The sequence below is a fragment of the Anas acuta genome, chromosome 5 (genome assembly GCF_963932015.1).
Source record: "Anas acuta chromosome 5, bAnaAcu1.1, whole genome shotgun sequence".
NCBI lineage: Eukaryota > Metazoa > Chordata > Aves > Anseriformes > Anatidae > Anas > Anas acuta.
Window position 1 is genome coordinate 3,173,039 of NC_088983.1, and position 21,136 is coordinate 3,194,174.

The 21,136-nt window shown below is 61.5% G+C and overlaps 1 protein-coding gene and 2 long non-coding RNA genes across 7 annotated transcripts; 1 reads left to right on the plus strand and 2 right to left on the minus strand.

The window, feature by feature from the left end:
• Positions 1–142: 142 nt before the first annotated feature.
• On the minus strand, positions 143–12,356 carry NID2 (nidogen 2). Of its 5 annotated transcripts, none has more exons than XM_068682278.1 (22): positions 12,060–12,340; positions 10,750–11,058; positions 8,737–8,969; positions 8,084–8,439; positions 7,691–7,840; positions 7,360–7,605; positions 6,999–7,199; positions 6,586–6,837; positions 6,371–6,514; positions 5,878–6,006; positions 5,646–5,780; positions 5,447–5,566; positions 5,141–5,356; positions 4,421–4,657; positions 3,981–4,202; positions 3,683–3,852; positions 3,044–3,173; positions 2,731–2,902; positions 2,038–2,195; positions 1,711–1,834; positions 970–1,082; positions 143–882 (listed from the first exon to the last, which is right to left on the minus strand). In XM_068682278.1, exons 1-22 carry the CDS (start codon positions 12,267–12,269, stop codon positions 872–874), a joined length of 4,038 nt encoding a protein of 1,345 aa, XP_068538379.1. In that variant the 5' UTR covers positions 12,270–12,340; the 3' UTR covers positions 143–871. The 5 variants fall into 5 exon arrangements, with proteins under 5 accessions (XP_068538379.1, XP_068538378.1, XP_068538381.1 ...); XM_068682277.1 differs by having other exon boundaries at positions 4,421–4,660; XM_068682280.1 differs by having other exon boundaries at positions 6,613–6,837; positions 12,060–12,339.
• Positions 12,357–14,012: 1,656 nt separating this feature from the next.
• On the plus strand, positions 14,013–20,296 carry LOC137856684 (uncharacterized). Its single transcript, XR_011096697.1, has 2 exons — positions 14,013–15,115; positions 18,881–20,296. It is a non-coding gene; the product is annotated as an uncharacterized lncRNA (long non-coding RNA).
• Positions 18,832–20,724, minus strand: LOC137856683 (uncharacterized). Its single transcript, XR_011096696.1, has 2 exons — positions 20,082–20,724; positions 18,832–19,690 (listed from the first exon to the last, which is right to left on the minus strand). It is a non-coding gene; the product is annotated as an uncharacterized lncRNA (long non-coding RNA).
• Between the last annotated feature and the right edge of the window lie 412 nt (positions 20,725–21,136).

Genomic DNA, 21,136 nt, shown 5'->3' on the forward strand with positions numbered 1-21,136 from the left:
CTTTGTGTGGAGAAGGGAGTGTTTCGTAAAGGCTCTGGAGATTTCTCTTTTGCTGAGGTCCTGCCATGTGAACAGCTTGCTCCGGGCTTGCTCGCTGCTTCTCCACAACCCACCTGAAAACTGACATGCTGAAATCCCAAGGGAAACTTAAACCAACCGTTTTTATTCAAATTATTGAAGTAACCTAGAAAAAGTGAAGCATTACAACTTAAAATGTATTTCTGAACACGCGTTGGTCTCCGTGGGGTCGGCACTCAGGAGAACCAAGGAGCATGAACAGATCGATTCTAGCATATTCTTCTAATATAAATACTAAAAGACATGCATTGAGGCAGTGTTGAAAATACAGAATTGTCTTCTGGAAGAAAAAAAAACAACTCCCATGCCTTTGCTATATCACAAAACTGTTCTGAACGTGTACAGTCTTCAGGGCTGTAGATGACCGAGACCCAGCAAGATACTGCATCCAAAGCTTCCCCGCTGTGCTTGGTTTTGGTTAAAAAGGACCTGGTGGTCGGATTGTCGAACTAATAAAGTTAAATCTATTCTTCCAATAAAATAAAAACATTTGAATAAGAAAGCTACCTTTTAAATTTGCTTGCATAAGCAAGAGTTAGAGTAATGGCCTAGGATTCACAGGACCATTTTTCTTTTTTTTTTTGTAATAAATCCATGTTTTTTTTCGCTTTAAAAAAAATACAGTAGTAAAGACTTGAGGTATAAATTCAAAAATACACGATGATCTTTTGCAGGAGGGTAGGTCGCTTCGTTGGTCTTGGTTAAGGGCTCTCCCCTTTCGTTGCATGCAGTGACAGTTTCCTGGGTCTGAAGTTCCTTTGGGTGCAAAGATTGATGGTTCGTGAAGTTGCAGTTATTTCCTTGCTGCGGAGAGAAATGGATCTTTAGCACCTCTAACAGATGTCAGGAAGAGGAAAGGGGTTGGGATTTGCTGGTTTTTTTGGGTTTTACCTCCAGGGCAGTAGGGATAAACGGCAGTTATTCCGTAGAGATGCGATCGGTGCTCCGGGAGGTACTCATCCGTAAAGGAGCCGGTTTCCTTATTGACAGCTATCACGCCATCCCTGGTGGCAGAGAAGCGCTTTACTTGGGCGTTCTTTATTTTAACCCCACCTATTTGCATTTTAAGACAGAAGCAGCTAAAATAATTGGTCTGAACACCTGCGGAGCACCTACGGAGCAAGGCAGATTTGCCCTGTGCAAGATCTACACGCAGCTCATCCACTGCACAGCTTTTTGGTGACATGGAAGCGCAGAGATGACCTCCCCGAGAGCCTCGTCCAAGCGTGGCAAGCACTGGAGTGCTTAATGTAATCTGCTAAGATTTCACTGCAGCTTTGAGAGCTTCCAGCTGGATTGGAAGAGGCGAGTTCCTGGTGACCCTGCTGCTTTGGGTGGTGGGGCAGAGGGAACGACCGAGGGCAGTATCTCTTCCCTGACCTGATCTCCATCCAGAACCCCGTGCCAAGTCCTCATTAGAGAAAAAAAAAACCACACCACTATTTCTGTCCCTCCCAGGAAGCTGGGCTTGTTTCTAAACATCTGCTCTGTGCTCTAAGAAAGATTTACAAGCGCCTGCTGCTGACCGGGTGATGTTCCAGGACACGGGAGCGGGCTGGGGACAGCGTTTGGCATTTTTTCCCCCCCTAGGAGCTGCTCTGGCTGCTGCAGGGAGCGGGACCCTTTTCTTACCGTCTCCAGTCGGTGTGGTAGAAGTGGTCGGCGTAACTGATGATGCTGAAGGGGTAGTTGAGGCTGTTCTGGATGATGCGCCTGCCCGCCCCGTCGGGGAAGGTGCACTCCAGGTTTTTGGTGCCTTTTCACAGGCCACAAAAGCAAAGAAAAAACACGTTCAATAATTTTTCCAGCAGCTTCTCAGCCTGAAGACGTAGAAGCAACCTCTGCTGCGAGCCCCCCAGCCCCGTCACGCCAAAAATCTTCAGGAAAAGGGCAGGGGAAGGGGATAAAAAGCACACACAGCAGTTTTCTCCTCAGTGTGTGACCCGTCCCCAAAGTTACCTGCGTCTGCCCAGCACAGCAGCTTGGAGAAGGGGTCGAAAGTCAGGCCGTTGGGCAGCCCGATGTCCTTGCTGACCAGCACCCTCCTGTTGGCCCCGTTGACGGTGGCCGTTTCGATTTTCGGTGCCTCCCGGTTCCAGTCGGTCCAGTAAAGGTTGCTTGGGGAATAATTAACACGGTTAATTAAACAGGGCACGCACCCGTGAGGGCTGGAGGAGAGCGCTGGCTGTCTCATCACTTAAGAGGCTTGGTTTTCCCCCTGTGCTGCCTGGAATAGCTCTTTATTTGATTTAAAGAAAAAACAAAACACCCAAAACCTCTAAAAGTGAAGCCAGAATGATGTCAAATGTGTTTACGACCCGAGCTGTGGCTGCTGGATGAGGGTGAGCCTCGGGAGCAGCGCGTTTGGTATTGCAACAGCACCCCGGGTACACGGCTGTGTTTTCAAGCAGCGTGCTTCAAAGCCTTGCAAAATAAGGCTGATGCTGAAACAGCAGCTTTAGCCAAATCCGGAGGTTTTAAAGAAAAAAAGAGGGCGAGGGAGGACAGAGCCCATCCTTTTTTGGGGGGGTGTGGTGAGAGAGAGCAGGGCCGGGTCTTGGCACCGCTGGGTGAGGTGAATCGCCCCCATCCCACCTCGAGCAGCCCCCCAAAAAAAAAAAACAAAAAAAAATTTAAAAAATGGGGTCTCACCCTCGCACGGGGTCCACGGCGATGGCCCGGGGGTTGACGAGCTCCGTGTCGAAGAGCACCCGCCTCTCGGAGCCGTCCAGCCGGGCTCGCTCGATCTTATCGAGGCCGCTGTCGGTCCAGAACATGGCCCTGCGCAGGTGGTCCACGGCCAGCCCCTCGGGGCTGAGGAGCCCTGCGGGAGGGGACGTGTGGCTCCTGGCCCCGCACAGCACCGGGGGATGCAGGATCCCAAAGCAGGACGGCCCCAGAGCCACGGCGGGCACACCGAGGTGGCTCTAGGGTTGGGAGGGTGACACGGGTGATGGGGACACACCTGAGCTGATGACGGTCTCCGGCTCGGCGCTGGGCTCCAGGCTGGCCCGGTTTATGGTCCTGCCGGCCACGTCGGTCCAGTAAACCGTCCTCTCCCGGCAGTCGTAGTCGATCCCCACCACGATGGAGCCCTGATGGGGTTGGAGGGGACGCGGTGAGATCCTGCCGCAAGCGCCAGGAGCCACCCGGGGTCCCCTACAATTTTTGGGGCGATGCTCGGAGCCCCTTTTCAATAGGAAAATCCCCCACGGGCTCCTCCTGCAGCCGGGGCTCTCGGGCCAGCTGCCGCGGGCGCACACCCACGGCCAGATGGGTCCGAAACCCTCCGGCTCCTGGAGAGTTTCCCGAGGCCCTGGGATGGGGAAGGGAAGAGTTGGCAAGCGGCGCTTCGCGTCCCCAAGGGCGCAGGGAGGGTCGTGGCCCAGCTTTTGGAGACTCTCCCTCGGTCTGGCCTGGCTGGAGCCGCTCCAAAGAGGAGGCAGAGGAAGGAAAAAGGCAAAAATTTTGCAGTAGGGTCGCAGCCGACTCCGGATAGGGGTGCACCGAGGGTGCCGGTGCGCCCTCGCTTCGCCGCCACCTCCTCCTCCTCCTCCTTGATCCCTCACCCCCCTCCCCAACCCTAACGCCCTCGGGACTTTACATGCAGGGAGAGCAGGGTCTTGGCCTCCTCCTTCTGCAGCCGCGTGCCATTGAGGGGCAGGTAGCCGATCTGCTGCCCCTGGGCGTACAGCAGGAAGGTTCCCGTGCCCGGCGGCGACACGTCGGGCCGCGGCGAGGGCCGGACGCTGGGCGGCGCGACGCTGGGGAGACCTGGCACAGAGCGGGGTTGGAAGGGAAAAAAAGGATCAGGGATGGCTCAAAGAGGCTCCTCGCCTCGCCTCTGCGCCCCAAAAGCGCTGCACGGGGAGGGTTGAAGAGTCCCAGAGCTCTTCTCTTACACGGTGGGGGGCTGCCGGGCTCCGAGCGCGTGCCCTGGATCTCCCTGCCGCTCTCGTCCACGCACCAGCAGTACCCGCTGTCCCCGTGGCACTGCAGCGGGGTGAAGTGACCCCCGGTGTCACACTGGGGGACGTACTGGTCGCCGCGGGGGCTGCCTCCGTAGTGCTCCAGCAGGCTCTGCCGCCAGCGCTCGCACATGCTCGGGGGCCTCTCCGTGGGCTCTGGCACGGGGAACGACACCGTCACCCCCTCGCCGCGGACCCCACGGGCACGCACGGGGCGCTCGGGGATCCACCAGCACCCCCCAGTCCTTGCTGGGTGCTCCTCCACCCTCACAAAGGATCCTGGAGGGGCACCCCGGGAGCTGGGATGTTTTGGGGTGGGAGCTGGGATGTTTTGGGGCAGGAACTGGGATGTTTTGGGGAGGGTTTGCGCTCACCTGGGTTCCCGCAGCGCGGCGGCGTGCTGCCCGGCGCCGTCCTGGTGCCGGCGATCTCCTGCCCAGCGGCGTCCACGCACCAGCAGTGCCCGGTGCTGCCGTGGCACTGCAGGGGCCGGTACCCTCCCCGCTCGTCGCACTGCGGCACGTGCCCGTCGCCCACGGGAGAGGGGCCCGGAGGCACCGCCCGCGGGTACAGCCGCTCGTGTTCGCACGGCGTCAGCTGCTGGGAGGACCCTGCTGGTGGTGAAACCCCAAACCCAAGCCCCGGGATCATGGGGGGCACGCTTGGAGCAGCCGGGCACCCCTGTGGGGGCTCTGGTTGCGCCAGAGGGGTTGGGGATGTCCCCACCACAGCCCCTTTTCACCCCAGGATGATGCAGGAGGCGCCCCGCTGGCCACCAGCACCGTAACCCCGTGGGCAGGGTGCCCTAAAAGATTGGGTGCCCACTGCGGTGCCCAGCACCCACGCCCTGGCAAAGGGCCCCCTCCTCTCACCGCGTCCCCACCCTGCAGCCACGCAGGGAGGGCTCAGCTCCAGCTCAGCCCCACCAGTAGTGCCGGGAATGCCTCGCCCAGCACCTCCACACCCACCAAACCCCACAGAAATCCCAAAAACATGCCGCAGGACCCATCCTGCCTCCCCTCCCTGGAGGCTCCCCGGGAGCCGGGATGTTTTGGGGCAGGAGATGGGACATTTTGGGGAGGCTTTGCGCTCACCTGGGTTCCCGCAGCGTGGCGGCGTGCTGCCCGGCGCCGTCCTGGTGCCGGCGATCTCCTGCCCCGAAGCATCCACGCACCAGCAGTGCCCGGTGCCCCCGTGGCACTGTAGGGGCCGGTACCCTCCCCGCTCGTCGCACTGCGCCGCGTGCCCCGGCACCCTCGGGTACAGCCGCTCGTGCTCGCACGGCGTCAGCCGCTGCGTGCTGCCTTGGGCTGGTGGAGAAGGCACAAAAGGGGGCAGTGAGGACAGACGGGGGGGGAAAATAAATCAGCCCCCGGGGTAAGGCGAGCTCCACGCCTTACCGTGCGCGCACTGGAAGCCGTCGCCCTCGTAGCCGGGCTGGCACTGGCAGGAGAAGGAGCCCGGGGAGTTGTGGCAGGTGGCGGCGGGGTGACACGGGTTTTCGGCACACTCGTCCACGTCTGTGCAAGGGATGGAGAGCTCAGACAGGCACCGGGTGCATCCCCACAACCCGGCAGGCACCGGGCACCCCGCTCCTACCGGTGCAGTCGCGGCCGTCCCCGGTGTAGCCGGGCAGGCACTCGCAGGCGGGGATGCCCCCGGCGCGGGGCAGGCAGCGCGCGCGGTCCCCTGGAGCGCAGGGGTGGCTCCCGTCCTCGCAGGGATCGGCCAGGGCTGCGGGGAGATGTGGGTTAGGGGGTGCTGGGGGTGAACCCAAAAAGGCAGGGGGGTTGGGGGATGTGGTGCCTTGAATTTCGGGGCTGGCACTTACGCACACAGGCGTGCCCGTCCTCCGCCAGCCGGTACCCGCTGCGGCACTCGCAGCGGTAGCTGCCCGGGGTGTTGAGGCAGACGGAGAAGGGGCCGCACTGGCTCAGGCCCTCCCCGCACTCGTCCACGTCTGTAGGAAAGGGGAGACGCTGGGAACCCCGGTGGTGGTGGTGGGGAACCCCCCAAACAGCTCGTTTTGGGGGCTGGGTGCCATCCCACCCCAAACCGCCCATCTCACCCCAAACCTCCCATCCCATCCCACAGCAGCCCCTTCCTCCATCCCCACCCTGCTCCTGGGGCACCTCCCCATCCACCCCCAGCTCCAGAGACCCCCAGAGACCTCAGTCCCCCCCCATAATCCACCAACATCCTCCGTGCACCTCCGGGAGCCCCTCATACAGCGGGCGTCGCGATGCGGCACGCCCAGCACCCCAAATTGCTCTACCTAAGGTGGGTACCCCACAGGGAATGGGGTGCCCCGAGCCCCCCCTCACCTTGGCAGCCCCGTCCGTCTCCCCGGTAGCCATCCGCACACTCGCACGTGTACCCCAGCCCCGTGCCGGGCTGGCAGCGCGCCGTCGCCTCGCACGTGTGCGTGCCATCGTGGCACGGGTTCACCGGCGGCCTCTCAGCATCATCTGCGGAGCAGAAGGGGGCTCGTTAGCGGGTGAAAAACTACTGGAAGGATGAACCCAGACCCCAATCCCACCTGGCACGGCCGGAGGAGCGTGCTCACCGTGGGCTGAGCCGATGCGGCCGGCCAGGGCGTAGCGCAGGGCTTGCTCCTGGGCGTCGTAGAGGGCGAAGGCGCGCGCCACGCTCAGCTGCTGGAGAGGGGGCAGGCGGCCACGGGCGTGCGGGCAGCCCGAGAAGGTGATGTTCTGGTGCAGGCGGTACGAAAGGGTCTGGTTGGAGGCCCCCGAGGTGAGGACGTAGTCGCGGTGGGCTGAGGACGTCACGGCTGCAAAGGGAACCCGCAGGAAGCTGGTTTCCATCTCGGATTTTAGAAACCGCGATGGAGATGGGGTGGTTGGGGGTGACCTGAGCGCAGCACGCGTGGACAGCATCGGGGACACCAAAAGCAGGGGCAAATAAATGGGATAAGCAAACCACAGCTCCTACCTGAGCCGGAGTAGTGGTACAGCTCCTTGTAGGGGCCGACGTGGACTGTGGAGTTCTCCGGGATGAACGGCACCTGGCCCTGAATGTGGGTCTTCAGGCTCAAGTAATTGTCTGGCCCCAAGCCCTCGGCCGCCTGGGTGATGTGGACCTGCTCCTCCCCGGGGTAGAAGGTCACCTGCAGGTGCTGGGTGAATTCAGCACCTGGGCAGGAGGAGGGGACAGGTGGGATTTGTGCCGGAATGGGGTCGGGGAGCACCCTCCCCTGCCCCACTGCTGAACCCAACAGAGCCCGCGACACAGCGGGGAGCTGACAGCGACCCCAAACCCGAGGGGAGCGTCTCCAACCCACGGCCCCGCTCACCGGTGATGCTGAAGCCGTTCTCGTAGCCGGGCTCCTCGAGGGCAAAGAGCCACCCGAAGAGCCCTCCGAGGGGCAGGAGGGGCAGGAGGGCACGAGCAGCAGGCGCGGGCACCCCGCTGATGGCCGTGTAGGCTCTCCCGTCGCTGCCCACGATGTAGGCGTGCAGGTCGACGTCCTGGAAGCGCACGGGCGTCCTCCCCACCACCAGGCTGCCGCTCACCTTCCCGTTCAGGCGATGCACGGCCCCTGGGCGGGGAGAAAACGCAGCCCTGGCACCTTTTTTCCCAATCCCGGGGGCACCGGGCGCCCTCCCCGCCGCGTGTCCCCGTACCTTCGGGCAGGCACTGCCGCCCGTTGCCGTAGTAGGAGGCCTGGCAGTGGCAGCAGAGCCCGGTGGCGTAGTCGGTGCAGAAAGCGTGCGGGGAGCAGCGCCCGTGGTGCTGGGCGCACGTCTCCCTGCTGCCCGCGCTGTAGGTGAACACTGGGGACAAGCGGGGGGAGTTTGGGGACGTGGGGACGGAGCCACCCCCGAGGCTCCCTGCTTGGCGCACGGCCACGAGCAGCCCCACGGCACCCGAATTTGGCACCAGGAGCGTGCCAAAGGACCAAACCCAACCCGTTCCCGCTCAGGACAAGACGAACCCGCAGCACACAGCCCCCTTTTTTTAGGAACCGACCCGCCACGAGCCGTCCCCAGCTCGGTTTTGTCACCCCGGGATCTCACCGTCGGTGTTAAAATGCACGTCCTCCTCCACGCCCACGCCGTGGTGCCCGGAGCTGTAGGACGCGGGGTTTGCGGGGTACCTCTGCGGGGTGTCCCCGTCGGGCTGCAGCCGCCGGCTCCGCTCCTGCCCCACGGACACGGGCAGCCCCACGGGGACGATGCTCAGCTGGCCGTGGTGGCGGGGACGCGGTGACGTGGGCGCCCAGCCGGGTCGTGCCGGCGGCTCCGTGGGCGCCGCGGGGCTCTGCGGGGTGCCGGGGCTGCCTCCTTCATTGCCCCCCGGCTCCACGTGCTCCAGGGGTCCCGAGCTGCCCACGTGGAAGACCCACACGCCGGGCACCCCCACGTTGCTCCCCCTGCACACACACACACGTGGCACACGCGTTGGAACACCAAAAACCCCCAGGACCCCAACCACCGACCCACAAATGCGGCTGCGGAAATCCGGAGAGCTCCATCCAAAAACCAAATCTGCCCCCCAAAACCTTCCACACGCATGGTGCTGAGCCCCCCCAAAAAAAATTCACCCCCCACAGCTCGCTCCCCTGCCTCTTCCAGCTCCACGCAGGCACCCCCCGAGCCTGCACGGCCCCAGCAGCCGGTGCGCCCCCCGCCATCCCTGCTCCCCCTGCCCACCCCGAGCCCCCACGCACCGCTCGAGGAGCCTCAGCGCCTGCTCGGTGCTGGCCACGCTGTAGAAGAGCCCCTCTCTCCTCCCGTCGTCGCTGTCCCCGCGGCTGAAGCCCACCCTGGCTGGCAGCTCCAGCTGGACGTTGTAGGATTCCTTGGGCCGCGTCCCCAAGAACTGGAGGCCGCCCTCGGGGTAGAGGAAGATGACGTAGGTGTCATCCTCGTCGTAGGCGATGGCTGCCTGGAAGGTGTTGAGCTGCCGAGAGGAGAGCGGGACACACGGACATCACCAGGGGCCCAAGACCCCTGGGATCCCCAAGGGCAGCGACCCCGGGTATGATACCTGGCTCCCCGCGCCCCAAAATGACAGCAAGCGGGGCAGCATCTCCCCAAAAAAATCCCCCGTCACCCTACAGACACCTCCCGGGAGCAGGGGCTGCCTGGCTGAGCCAAACCCGGGTGCTAGGAGGATGCTCAGCACCTCCCGTCCTGACCCCACCGCCAGCCCCCCACCACCTTCCCCTTAACACCGGAGGAAAACCCTCGCCCCCGCTTCCCCGGGAGAACAATTTCAGCCCGGTTTCCTCAGGAAAAAACCACGCACGTGTGCTCCCGCCGGCCCCCCCAGCCCCGAGCACAACCCTTTTGACGAGCCACCGGAGAGCCCCCGGCACCGCGCGCGCCCCCGAGCAGGCACAAAGAGCCCCGTTGTCGGCGGCGCACACTCGGGGCATTCAGAGACCCCGCGGAGAGGCAGCCAAAATGCTGCCGGGGATTGGGGAGGGGTTGGTGACCCCCCCCCCCGGGTTGGATTCTTCCCCCACGCAGCCAGCCCAGCGGTGACCGGGGGACGATTTTTTGGCTGGTGACACATCGGAGGCGGGGGGGGGACAGCGGGGACACGGGGCAAAGAGCAGGGGCGGCCTCTCTGTAAAGGGCAAATTCCAGCCCAGAGGGCGATTTCTGCCCCCGCTGGGCTGGGAATTGTCACGGCACGGATGGGGGGCACGTCCCCGGGAGGGGGATTCGCTGCTCGGGAGCCCCCAGCCCCTGCGGCTGAGCCCAGGCTGGGAGCGATGAGCCGCGGCTTCCCGAGATGGGAGGCCACCAGGCCAAATCCTGCTTGAGCACGGCACATTTAGGGAGAAAAAAGGGGTTTTGGGGATTTAGGTTTTTGGGGTTTTCAGCTGGTTTCGCTCAGGGGGTGGGCTTGGAAGGGGGAATCCTGCAAGGCGCACACCAGCTGAATTTTCCTTCCTTCCCAAACGAGGCTCTCCATCCAGCTGCTCGTTCCCGAGCAAGGCTCGTTTCAGCTTCAAACCCGACCCAAGAGGGAAAAAAAAAAACAATTAGGGCGAGAAAACGAGGCCGCATTTTTTGATGGCTGCGAGGTCGCTGCGAGGCCTCTGATGGCAATTCTTCAGCTGCTTTCCCAAGTTTTAAATAGGAGGAAAAAATGCGCTCCGCTCCCTTCCAAACCTCGCTCTCTTCCCCCGCCCGGCCGCAGCAATCCCCAGCCTGCCACCGCGGGGCCTCAGTTTGGGGACAATCGGGGACGGTTCCCGGTGGCGGGGTGTCCCTGTCACCTCCTGCCCCGTGGCAGGTCACCGGCTCCTTTCCCAGCCGTGGACGCGGTGATTTTTGGGGAGAGCCGCAAAAACGCAGCGCCCACGCGGGTGCCTTATCAACAGCGGGGTGGGAAAGGCAGAACGCATGCCCGACCCCAAAATCAGCCCACGGTGGGAATGGGGAGGCCGGATCCTTGCTGGGAGCGTCCAGGAAGGATGCAGAGCTCACCCCAAAGCACCAACGAGAATTTTGGGGATGGAGGGGTGGGTGAGCCAGGCTGTGCGCACCCAGCCCTCGGGCGCAGCGTTGGGTTCGGCAGCACCCGGAGCTCCAAACCCAGCAGCAGAGCGAGCAAACCCCAAAAGGCTGCCGTGAGCCAATAGGGGAAAGAAATTCCGTGCCTCCTCCAGCACCGGACCCACCATCCATTTTCGGATACCCAGAAAAAGGGAGAGCTCGTGCCTCACCTGCGCCGAGGGCTGGGCGCCCGGTGCCAGCTCCTGGTAGGCGCCCACGTCCTCCCAGGTGGCCACGAAGACGCCGTCGGGCACGAAGGAGCCGGCGGTGAGGGGGAACCCGGCTCGGATGTACCCCGCAGCCTGGTTCAGCACGGCCGGGGAGGTGTCGTGGCGATAGTGGATGTCCCCCCTGCCGCCCGAGGTGTCCAGGTCGGCCAGGAAGGGAGCGACGACGGGGAAGTCCGTGGGGAAATCGTCGTCCACGTACTGGGGCTCTCCGGGGAAATCTTGGGTGGAGATGACCCCGTTGGTCCCCACCTGTGGGGAGAGGGGTGCGAGGTGTCGGGGAGCAGCGGGGACACCTTTCTGTGTCCCCTCCCTCATGCTTGGTGTCCCCCAGGGCATGGCACGGGGTTGGGGGGGTCTCCAAAACCGCGTGGCCCCATCCGGCCAGGGGGAAACAAAAGAGCTCGGGCACCTCCTGAGCTGTGGCTCGGGGGCTGCCCCAGCTGCTGGGGGGGGAACAGCTGCGGAGGAAAAAGGCTTCTTGTTCCTCGGCGGCCCCAGGGAAGGCGCCGAGGAGGAGGAGGAGGAGGAAGAGGAGGAGGAGTGGGGATGGAGGGCGACGAGGCACGTGTGGGGTCAGGGCGAGGAGGGAGAGAGGGGTCGTGGGGAGAAAGAGGGGGTGGAGGGATGGAAAAAGAGAGGGAAAGGAGGGATGGAAGAGGGGAGGGAAGGATGGAAATAGGGAGGGAAGGAGGAAAGGGAGAGGTGGAAGGAGGGAGGAAAGGTATGGATGGAAGAGGAAAGGAGAGGGAAGAGAGGGATGGAAGGAGGAGAGGGAGATGCAGAAGGATGGAGGGAAGGAGGAAAGGAAGGGATGGAAGGAGGGTGGGAAGGGAGAGGTGGAAGGAGGGAGGAAAAAAGGAAAGGAAAGGAAAGGAAAGGAAAGGAAAGGAAAGGAAAGGAAAGGAAAGGAAAGGAAAGGAAAGGAAAGGAAAGGAAAGGAAAGGAAAGGAAAGGAAAGGAAAGGAAAGGAAAGGAAAGGAAAGGAAAGGAAAGGAAAGGAAAGGAAAGGAAAGGAAAGGAAAGGAAAGGAAAGGAAAGGAAAGGAAAGGAAAGGAAAGGAAAGGAAAGGAAAGGAAAGGAAAGGAAAGGAAAGGGATGAGTGGAAGAGGGGAGGGAAGGATGAGCGGAGGATGGGGAGGGAGAGGGGGGCAGGAGGGACAGAAGGACAGCAGGAGGGATGGAAGGAGGGCCGGATGGAGGGACAGAGAGCCGGGAAGGCGGCGGGGGGAGCTCCGGAGGGGGGCACTCACGTAGAGGCGCCGGGCGGCGCGGCCGTAGAGGCGCAGGGCTCGGGGCAGGGCCACGGCGGGGGAGCTCTCATCGTCCCCAGGCTTCAAGCGGAGGTCTCCAAGGGTCGGCCCGTGGGGCAGGAGCCTCGGACGGGGCAGAGCTTGAACGATCCCGGCCAAAAAAAGCCCCAGGAGCCCGGCCAACAGCCCCGGCCCCGCCACCGCCCGCATCCCGCAGCCGGAGCGCAGCGGAGCGGCCCCGACGGGACGGCCCCGGGGGGGCGGGGGGAGAAGGGGGGGGGGGAAACCGGGGAAGGATGGGGCGGATCCGAGCCCCGAAGGCTCCGCTATTGGGTCCCCCAGCCCCGTGGTCGGCCAATGCGGGGTTGTCCCAAAATCCGCCCTCGGAGCTGTGATTTCCCCTCCTCTGCGCCGTGACAGGCGGGCCGGGCATCCCGGGGCTGGGCAAAAAAAGGGGGTGGGGGTTAAAAAAAATAAATAAATAAAAGGGGAGGGGGGGGTGGGAGAGGGGGGGGGCTGGCTGCAGGCTGCCCGCCGCCCCCGGAGCTGGGAGCGAGGCCAGTTTGGGGCCGGGAAATGGGGACGAAATGGGGATGAAATGGGGACGAAATGGGGATGGGGCCGGCTCGGGGGTGGGGGGAGGCTCCCCGCTGCCCCCCGCCGGGCAGAAACCCGACCCCACATCCCCAGGGAGCAGAGGGGGGGGGGGGCGGGCAAGGAAGCTGGAAACCCACAGCCCCCCCCCCCCCCCCCGGGCAGCTCGGTTGGCACCGTGTCAGCGCGCCTCAGCTTCTCCTTTCCCGGCGCTTTTTGGCTCTGAAAGTTTCGCCCAGGGCGCACAGCCCCGGTGCCGCGCCCCCACGGACCTGGGGTCCCCATGTCCCCAAATGGCGCACAGGGGGGGGACCAGAGGGGACAGGGCTGCGAGCCTGGATGTGACAGCAGGGACCTTATCCAAAGGCTCCAGCCCCTCGGATGGGAAGGTTTCGCCTGGCCCTAAAAAAACATTAGGGCTTGGAGCGGGGTTCAGGCCAGCTGGATGCACTCCTCCGCCTTCGAGGAGCTCCCCGGGCCAAATTCATGGCTTTTTTCTGAAGCTCTGACACCCCACGGGCTGTCCAGGGAAATCTGGTGCTGCCTGGAGCCCAGATTTCCCCTGGCCCTGTCCCCTCTGCCACCCCCATCCTTGGCACAGCCGGGACCCCCCCGGCACCCTCATATTTCAGGGTGCTGGCCCCAAGGGCAAATTGGGGTCCAGGACGTCCCTCCCCTGGGGAAAGGTGGCCCTGGGGTTGGGGGGAGGTTTGTGGGCTCTCGCTGCCAAAAATAAACCCACGGCACTCAGCGCCGGGGTGGAAAATTTGGGGTTTTCCACCCCATACCGCAGCGGCAGCGAAGAGAAGGGTTTGGAGAGGACGGGTGCTGGTGCTGCTGGTGCCCTGAAAGGGTTCGCTGCGAGGGTAATAAGGAATAAATTAATTTTGGGGTTGTAACCCCGCAGCAGAGCCTTGAAATGGGTGGGAGGACAAGCAGGTTTGGCTCTCTGAGAGCCCCAATTTCCCCCACGATGAGCCTCTCCTGGGGAAAATGTCACTGTCCCCAGCCGTGTCTGGGAGAAAGGGGCCCCACTGGGGCACGGGAAGCTGCCAGGGCTTCCCACGTGGGCTTTCGGGATGCTAAAAAAGGCTTTTTGTCACCCCCGTGGCAAAGCCGGCACCTCTCGGTGTGAGGTCCCAGCAGATAAAAATGGGAAAAAGCTGCTGGGGAAAGCTGGAGGAATGCCTGGCCCCAAGGGCGCAGCCCCACTGCTGGGGGGGCTGCGGTGGTGGGGGAGGCTTATGGGGTGGGGATGGGGTGGGGAAGGGGGTTGGGATGGGATGGGATGGGAATAGGGATGGGGAACGGGATAGGGATGGGGTGGGATAGGGATGGGATGGGATGGAGATGGGAATGGGAATGGAAATGGGGATGGGGATGGGGATGGGGATGGGGATGGGGATGGAAATGGAAATGGAAATGGAAATGGAAATGGAAATGGAAATGGAAATGGAAACGGGGATGGGGATGGGGATGGGGATGGAAATGGGGATGGGGATGGAAATGGGGATGGGATGGAAATGGAAATGGGGATGGAAATGGAGATGGAAATGGGGATGGAAATGGGGATGGAAATGGAAATGGAGATGGAGATGGAAATGGGGATGGAAATGGGGATGGAAATGGGGATGGAAATAATGGAAATGGAAATGGGGATGGAAATGGAAATGGAAATGGAAATGATGGAAATGGGGATGGAAATGGGGATGGGATGGGTTGAGGACAAGGATGGGGATGGGGACGGGGATGGGGCTGCTCTCACCCATGCCATGTGCTGGGGAGGGAGGTGCTCACGGGGCCCGATCCCTGTAATCGCTTCCACGTGGCCGAGCAGAGCCTCTGGCTGGGGTTTGGCTCTTCCCTCAGCCTGGGCATAAACAAAAGGAACAGCCAGGCCTGTTCCCCGTGCTGCTTTGTGCACAACCAGATGTGTGGGGCTGCGGGAGGTGCAGGATGCTCGGCAGGAAGGGGCTGGGTCCCACCAGCGACCACATACACCCCAAATCCCTCTCCCTAAAAAGCCAGGGCTGCCCCTCGGCTGGGCTGGGGGGCGAGGAAGAGGATGGGAAGGGCTGAGGAAGGCCTGGCACTGTGGGCTGGGCTGGGATGAGCGGGGCTGTGGGGTCAGAAAACCCTGCAGCCCTCCAAGGACCGTGGCCGCGCGGAGGTGAGCAGGAGACGCGCCTCTCCTGGGGTGGCTGGGGAAGGGTTCGGAGCCCCAGCTATGGGAAAATAAGGTTTTTACAGAAAAAAATAAGGAGTTTTTTTCAACCCTGGGCTACTCGGCTGGAGCAGGAGTGCAGGAAGGAGCGGAGAGGAGAAGCAACCCAAGCGCTGCTCGGGCAGGCACCCTGCACCCTGGGGACCGGGGGGCGCAGACGCCGAAAAACTCCCCGAGGCACCCACGGCCCCAACCCTGCCATCACTCCGGGTTTTACAAAGTATTTTAAGGCATAAAGGTAAAAATAAAAATAAGGTTTGATTTTATTTTAATCTCTGGGGCTCTCCTTCCTTCCTTCCTTCCTCTCTCCCCACGCCGCTGCAGGGCTGCCTTCGCTCCGGCAGCTGCCGGATGAGCGCACCGAGCCCCCCGCGCCCGGTGCCGATCCCTGGGGTCCCCAGGGACCCCCCACATCCTCCTTCAGTCCCTTCTCCAGCCAAATCCCCGGCAGAGGGGCTCAGGCTGCCGGGCAGGGCAGCCCGGAGGGGTTCGAGGTCGGTGTTGGTTGGGGTGCCCAAGGGGACCCAGGGGCTCTCCAGGCAGCACCATCACAAATGGGGCCAAACAGAGCCAAGGGCTCCCCCAAAACCCTTTTTGTCACCTCCTCGGCACTCCGCCGCTGCCCCCCAGATGCTCCGGGTGACTAAGCCCCGCAATTAAGCCTCATTTCGTGCAGCCCAGCAGCTTCCTGCCTTTGTCTCTCCCTTGACAGCCTCTGCGAGCGAAGACGTTTTTAGCCACATTTTCCTGGCTCGGGCTGTGCCGCGGGGCTGGGAGCAGGGGGGACTGTCCCTTGATGTCCCCTGATGTCCCCTGATGTCCCCTGATGTTCCCCGGCGTCCCCCATCACGCAGCGGTGGGCCAGAGGCACAGCTTTTAGGATTTCTCCTCTAAATTGAAGAGCGCTGAGGACCCCGGAGCGTTTCGCCCTCAAAGGGATTTGGGGGCTTGGCAGGGGACAAGAGCGCTCGGGCTATCCGAAAATTCCCTGGGAAACGAGGGAACACATGGGCAGCACATTTGGGGAGCCCAGCCCACCGGGACGCGTCCCCGTGGTGGCACAGTGCCGTGCTGTGCTTGGGATTTTGGGGAGATTTTGGGGAGATTTTGGGTACCCCCAGCCCCGGGGATGGGGATCCTTTCCCTGCAGCAGCTGGGGTGTGCCTGGGGCCCCCGAAGGGGGGGAAACACGAGGCTTAGGCAATAAATGGAGGGATTTTTGCTCTTGTAACCCAAACCGCGGCGTGCCGTGCCGGAGGAGCTGCAGCTGCAGAAAAGATCAGTGGTGGATGCACCTCCTGGGGAGACGCAGCCTCAAAATAAAAACCCTTTCCTGGCCGCCGGGCTGAGCTCGCCGCTCTGGGTCTGGTGGGAAACAGCCCAGATTTTAGGAGAAAAAAGAAAGAAAAGGGGTAATTTTATGGCAGGCTGAAGTGCTGGAAGGGCTCCAGGTGGGGCTTGTGTGGACAGGTGGGAGGTGGTGAGGGAAGTCCTGGCTTTGGGGACACAAAGCTGTCCCCAGAGTGGGTGTGAGAGGAGCAAGGTGACGCTGTCCTGCGCTGCTGAAGGGAAAGAGAGAGAGAGGGGGGGGGTCACCGTCCTGTGCATGAGCCCAGGGTATGCGCAGGGCAGCGATGGCCTGGGTAGAAAAATGAAATGAGGTGAGATGAAATGAAACGAAGTAAAGAGTAAAATAAGAAAGAGGATGATGAGGAAAAGGACAAAGAAAAGATGGAGATGAAGAAAAGATGTAGAAAAGGGGAAAGGAAGTAAAAAAGGAAAAAGGAAAAAGGAAAAAGGAAAGAAGAAAAAAAGAAAAAAAAAAGGAAAAAAGAAAAGAGAAAAAGGGAAAAGGGAAAAAAAGAAAAGGGGAAAAAGAAAACATAAAAGGAAGAGGAAGAGGAAAAAGGGAAGAAAAAAGAAAAAGGAAAAAAAAAGAAAATCAGAAAAAGAAAAAGAAAAAAAAAAAGGAAAGAGAAAAAAAAAAGAAAAAAAAAAAGAAAACTAAAAGGGGTAAAAAGAAAAAAAGGAGAAAAGGAAAAGGGGAAAAAAGAAGGAAAAATTAAAAAGGGAAAAAATGAAAGAGGGAAAAAAGGAAAAGGAAAAGGAAAAGGAAAAGGAAAAGGAAAAGGAAAAGGAAAAGGAAAAGGAAAAGGAAAAAATCAGAAAAGTAAAAAAGAAAAGAAAGGGGGGGAAGAAAAAATGAAAAAAAAAAGAGAGAAGAGAAGAAGAAAAAAAAGAAAAAAGAAAACAGAAAAAAAAAGAAAAAGGAAAAGGAAAAGGAAATGGAAAAAAAGGAAAGAAAAAGAAAAATAAAAAAGAAAAGGGGGAAAAAAGAGAAAAGAAAAAAAAAGGGGGGAAAAAAAAAAAAGAGGCGGATCCCGGGGCCGGGCGGTGCCGGAGCCTCTCGGGGCTCGCTGCTGCCCCCCGGTGCCCGCCCGGCCCCGGCTCAGCCCCGGCACGGGACAGGCTCGGGAACGCGCACACGGACACACGGACACGCGCACACGGACACGCGCACACGGACACACGGACACGCGCACACACGTGCACGCGCACTCTGCCCCCACCAGGCTCAGCCCCATCCCCGACCCCGATCCCTGACCCCTATTCCCATATCCCACCCCTGCTGCTGCCCCCAACCCCTCTCCCTGTCCCCATCCCTTATCCCTGACCCCTATTACTGTCCCCTGTCCCCATCCCCTGTCCCCAACCCTTATTGCTGACCCCTATCCCTGACCCCATTGCTATTTCTGACCCCTATTACTGTCCCCTGCCCCCAACCCCATCCCCAACCCCTACTGATATCCCCACCCCATATTTCTGCCCCCCTTTCCCAACCCCTATCCCTATCCCTATCCACAACCTCTATCCCCATCCCCAGTCCCCAAACCCTATCCCCAACCCCTACTGATACCCCACCCCCTATTTCTGCCCCCTTTCCCATTCCTATCCCCATCCCCTATCCCCATCCCCATCCCCTATCCCCATCCCCTTTCCCCCCCAGCCCTCCCCCCACCATGCGCCCCTCTCCCTGCCCTTCCCGCAGCCTTTTTGTGCTTGTGCAACGGGGTCGATTGCACTCCCCACAACTCCTCCTGCCCCCACGCTGCCCACCCAGAGCGGGGCAGGGCCGCGTCCCGACCCCAACCCCCCGCAGCCCCAAATCACCCTGCTGGGGCTCATTTCCAAGCAGCACCAGCTGGAAGCAATCAGCGGCACTTCTCCGCCTGGCTCCGAGCAGGGCTGTGTTCCCCGCACCCCAAAGCCACTTCTGGGAACACTTGGGATCCCAAAAAAAAAAACCCTTATGGGGACACCTCTGCTGTCCCAAAAATAGGGACACGGGAACTGCCCAGGGTTGGGATGCTCGAGGTGCTTTCACCAACCGGTTGGACACGGGGTGTCCGGGACTCTCAGCGCATCACCGCAGCAAGGAGAGCCCTGGGAGGGAAATTTTGGGGGCATCGCCACCCTAATTTCGTGCTCCTGGCTGGCAGGGGGATGTCTCTTCCCCGTAGGACCCTCCCGGCCTCGTTTGTTCGGGATGGGAGCATCCAGCGAGCGCTGCCAACGCGGCCGCTCCCGGCCAGCCGCGTCCCTCGCCGCCTGCCAAAACCCTCCCCGTCTAACGGGCTCTAAATTAGGTGATGGGGACACCGATAAAAACGCTTCCAAAGCCAGCGCCGGGCTGGAAGAGGGCGAGAAATCACCGATGGGGGCTCCGCCGGGCGTCCTTCGCGGAAAAAACGGGGTTTGGCAGCCACCCGGTGGGGCGGGCACCCCGCTCAGCACCCCCCCGGGCGGCGGGGAAAAGGCGCACGGGGTCAGCGAGAGTTTTGGAAACAAAACCTGAAATTCCTCCCAGATGCTTCAAGTTTTTCCAGCTCCTCATTTGTCTTCTGGGGTTTTGCGGCGTGCTGCTTTTTCTTCCGCTTTGGGTTGTTTTGATCCTTTTTTTTTTTTTTTTTTTTTTATTTCTTTCCTTTCCTTTCTCCGCCAGGAATGCGAGCGGCGAGAAGAGGGTCACGTCGGAACCGTGACGAAGAGGGGGGATTCGTCATCGGCGGTGACGAGCCTTTCTCAAAATCATTTTCCCCCGAATAGCTGCAGTTTACACAACCCACGCCAAGAGGAGAGCCGAACGGGGAGCGGGAGCAGCTGGCTGCCCACGCCGCTTTCTCCCCTGGGGCAGGGAAAGGAGGGAGATGACTTTGTGGTTGTGTTCCTGACCGGACGGCCGCCCTGACCCCGCAGCAGGCTGGAAGGCGGCGCCCGTGCTCGGCCACGCTCGGTGCCAAACCTGCTTGGAGCAAGGATGGGAAGAAACGCGGCCACCCCTGCCCGAGGTGGCCACCTCCTGCGCCCTGGGGGCACGGCTGGACCTGGAGGTTGTCCCCAAAAGCCATCTCGGTCCCCATCACCCTGCCACTTCGGGTGTTTTGGGGACAGGAACGAGCATCCCCGCGTCCTTCAGGGTTCCCAGCCAGCTCTCCGGTGCCGGTGCACCCGGGGACGGCACCCGCTCCAAAAAAGGGCTGCCTATTGTCGAGGTTCCTCCTCCTCCTCTCCCCGGGGCGACAAATTTCTGCTGAATTTGGCCTTCTGGCGTTGCCCAGCCTGGCGAGGAACTCCCCAGCGGTGACACTTTGGCCTCTTTTCCACCCCAGCAGCGTGCGCCCCGCGGTGACGTGCCCTTCCGAGGGCGTCCCCGGGGTGCCAGCGCACGAAGCGCACGGGGCTCACCTGGAGAAGCTCCTGCATGGATGGCTGCAGCTCCCCGGGTGGGATTTCGGCACAAAACACCACAAATCTGCCCGGAACGAGGACAAGGAGCAGGGTCACCAGGACGGCCACCAAAAGCGACGCATGGGCTGCGGCACCGCGGAGGGCTCCACCAAAAACTTCGGTGCCGTGCCCCGCAGCACCACGAGGCTCCACGTTTGGCCCCACGGCGATGCTCTCCATCCAAAAGGAGCTGCCCATCAGGGCGCCGAAGAATGCAACGTGTTTCATCTCGACGTGCCCACCAGGAGGACGAATTTCCAAATTTCCAGGCAGGCTGAATTTCTTCTCCCCGGGTCCCCCCCCCCCCACCCCGGGGCAGAAACGCTCGCTGTGTTTGCGCCGAGCCCTAACGAGGGCAGCACTTCAACACCCACACGTGCAAAAAAAAAAAAACGCCGAGCGGCGCCCAGGCTCACCTTCATTTCTCCCCGAAATTTCTCCCTCGGCGCCCTCCCTGCCGGAGGGGGGCTTGGATGCGACCCGAAAAAATCCAGCCCGTCGCCAAAACGCGCCGGAGCGGGTGCCTGTGCCGGGCACCGAGCGCCTTTCCCACCCCTCCTGTCATCTTGATACTTTCCTGCGCTTCTCCTACGCTCAGCTCGAGTAGCAAAAAAAGGGGCCCGAAAGCAGACGGCCGTGGTTTCGTGCTTATTCATCATCACATGTATCCTGCGAGCTGCGGTATGCGCGAGGCAGCTGGAGGGGGCCGCTGCTCTTCCTGGAAGAGGCGCTGGGGGCTTCACCCAAAGCTCGCCCCAGGGCTCTGCCGCGGGTACAAGGGGGGGCTGGGAACCTTCCCCGGGGGCTCGGCAGTGGTCCCACCCCACGGTGGGCTTGTGGGGTGCTGTAGGAGCAGTGGGGTGCTGTGGGGGTGATGATGGGGGGCAGGTAGGAGTGATGGGGGGCAGGCGGAGCCCTGCAGAAATTGGCCTCGTGGGGGATTTTGCCTGTTCCTGGCCTGTTTTACACCAGTCCTCTACCCCGTAGTCCCCTCCAAGGACTTGGTCCCAACCCCATCACCTACCCCTGCACTGGGGGCACAGCCCCAATCACCCCAAGGGCTGGTACCCTGACCCCCTGGGGGCTCAGCCACTTCCCAATCCTGGGACCGCTCCCCAAGGGGCTCATCCCCGACCCCTACCCACATCCCTAATCCCCCCAGGAGCTCATCCCCAGCCCCTACCCACACAGGAGCCCCCCCAGAAGCCCATCCCCAACCCCCTCCCACCCCCTCAGCCCCCCCAGAAGCTCTCCCCACAACTTATCCTCACCTCCAGCCCCCCCAGGAGCTCATCACCGACCCCTACCCTCACCTTCAGCCCCCCCCAGAAGCTCCCCCATGCACTTACCCACACCTACGACCCCCCCAGAAGCCCATCCCCGACCCCTTCCCACCCCCTCCAACCCCCCCAGAAGCTCTCCCCTCAACTTACCCTCACCTTCAACCCCCCCAGCAGCTCACCCCCGACCC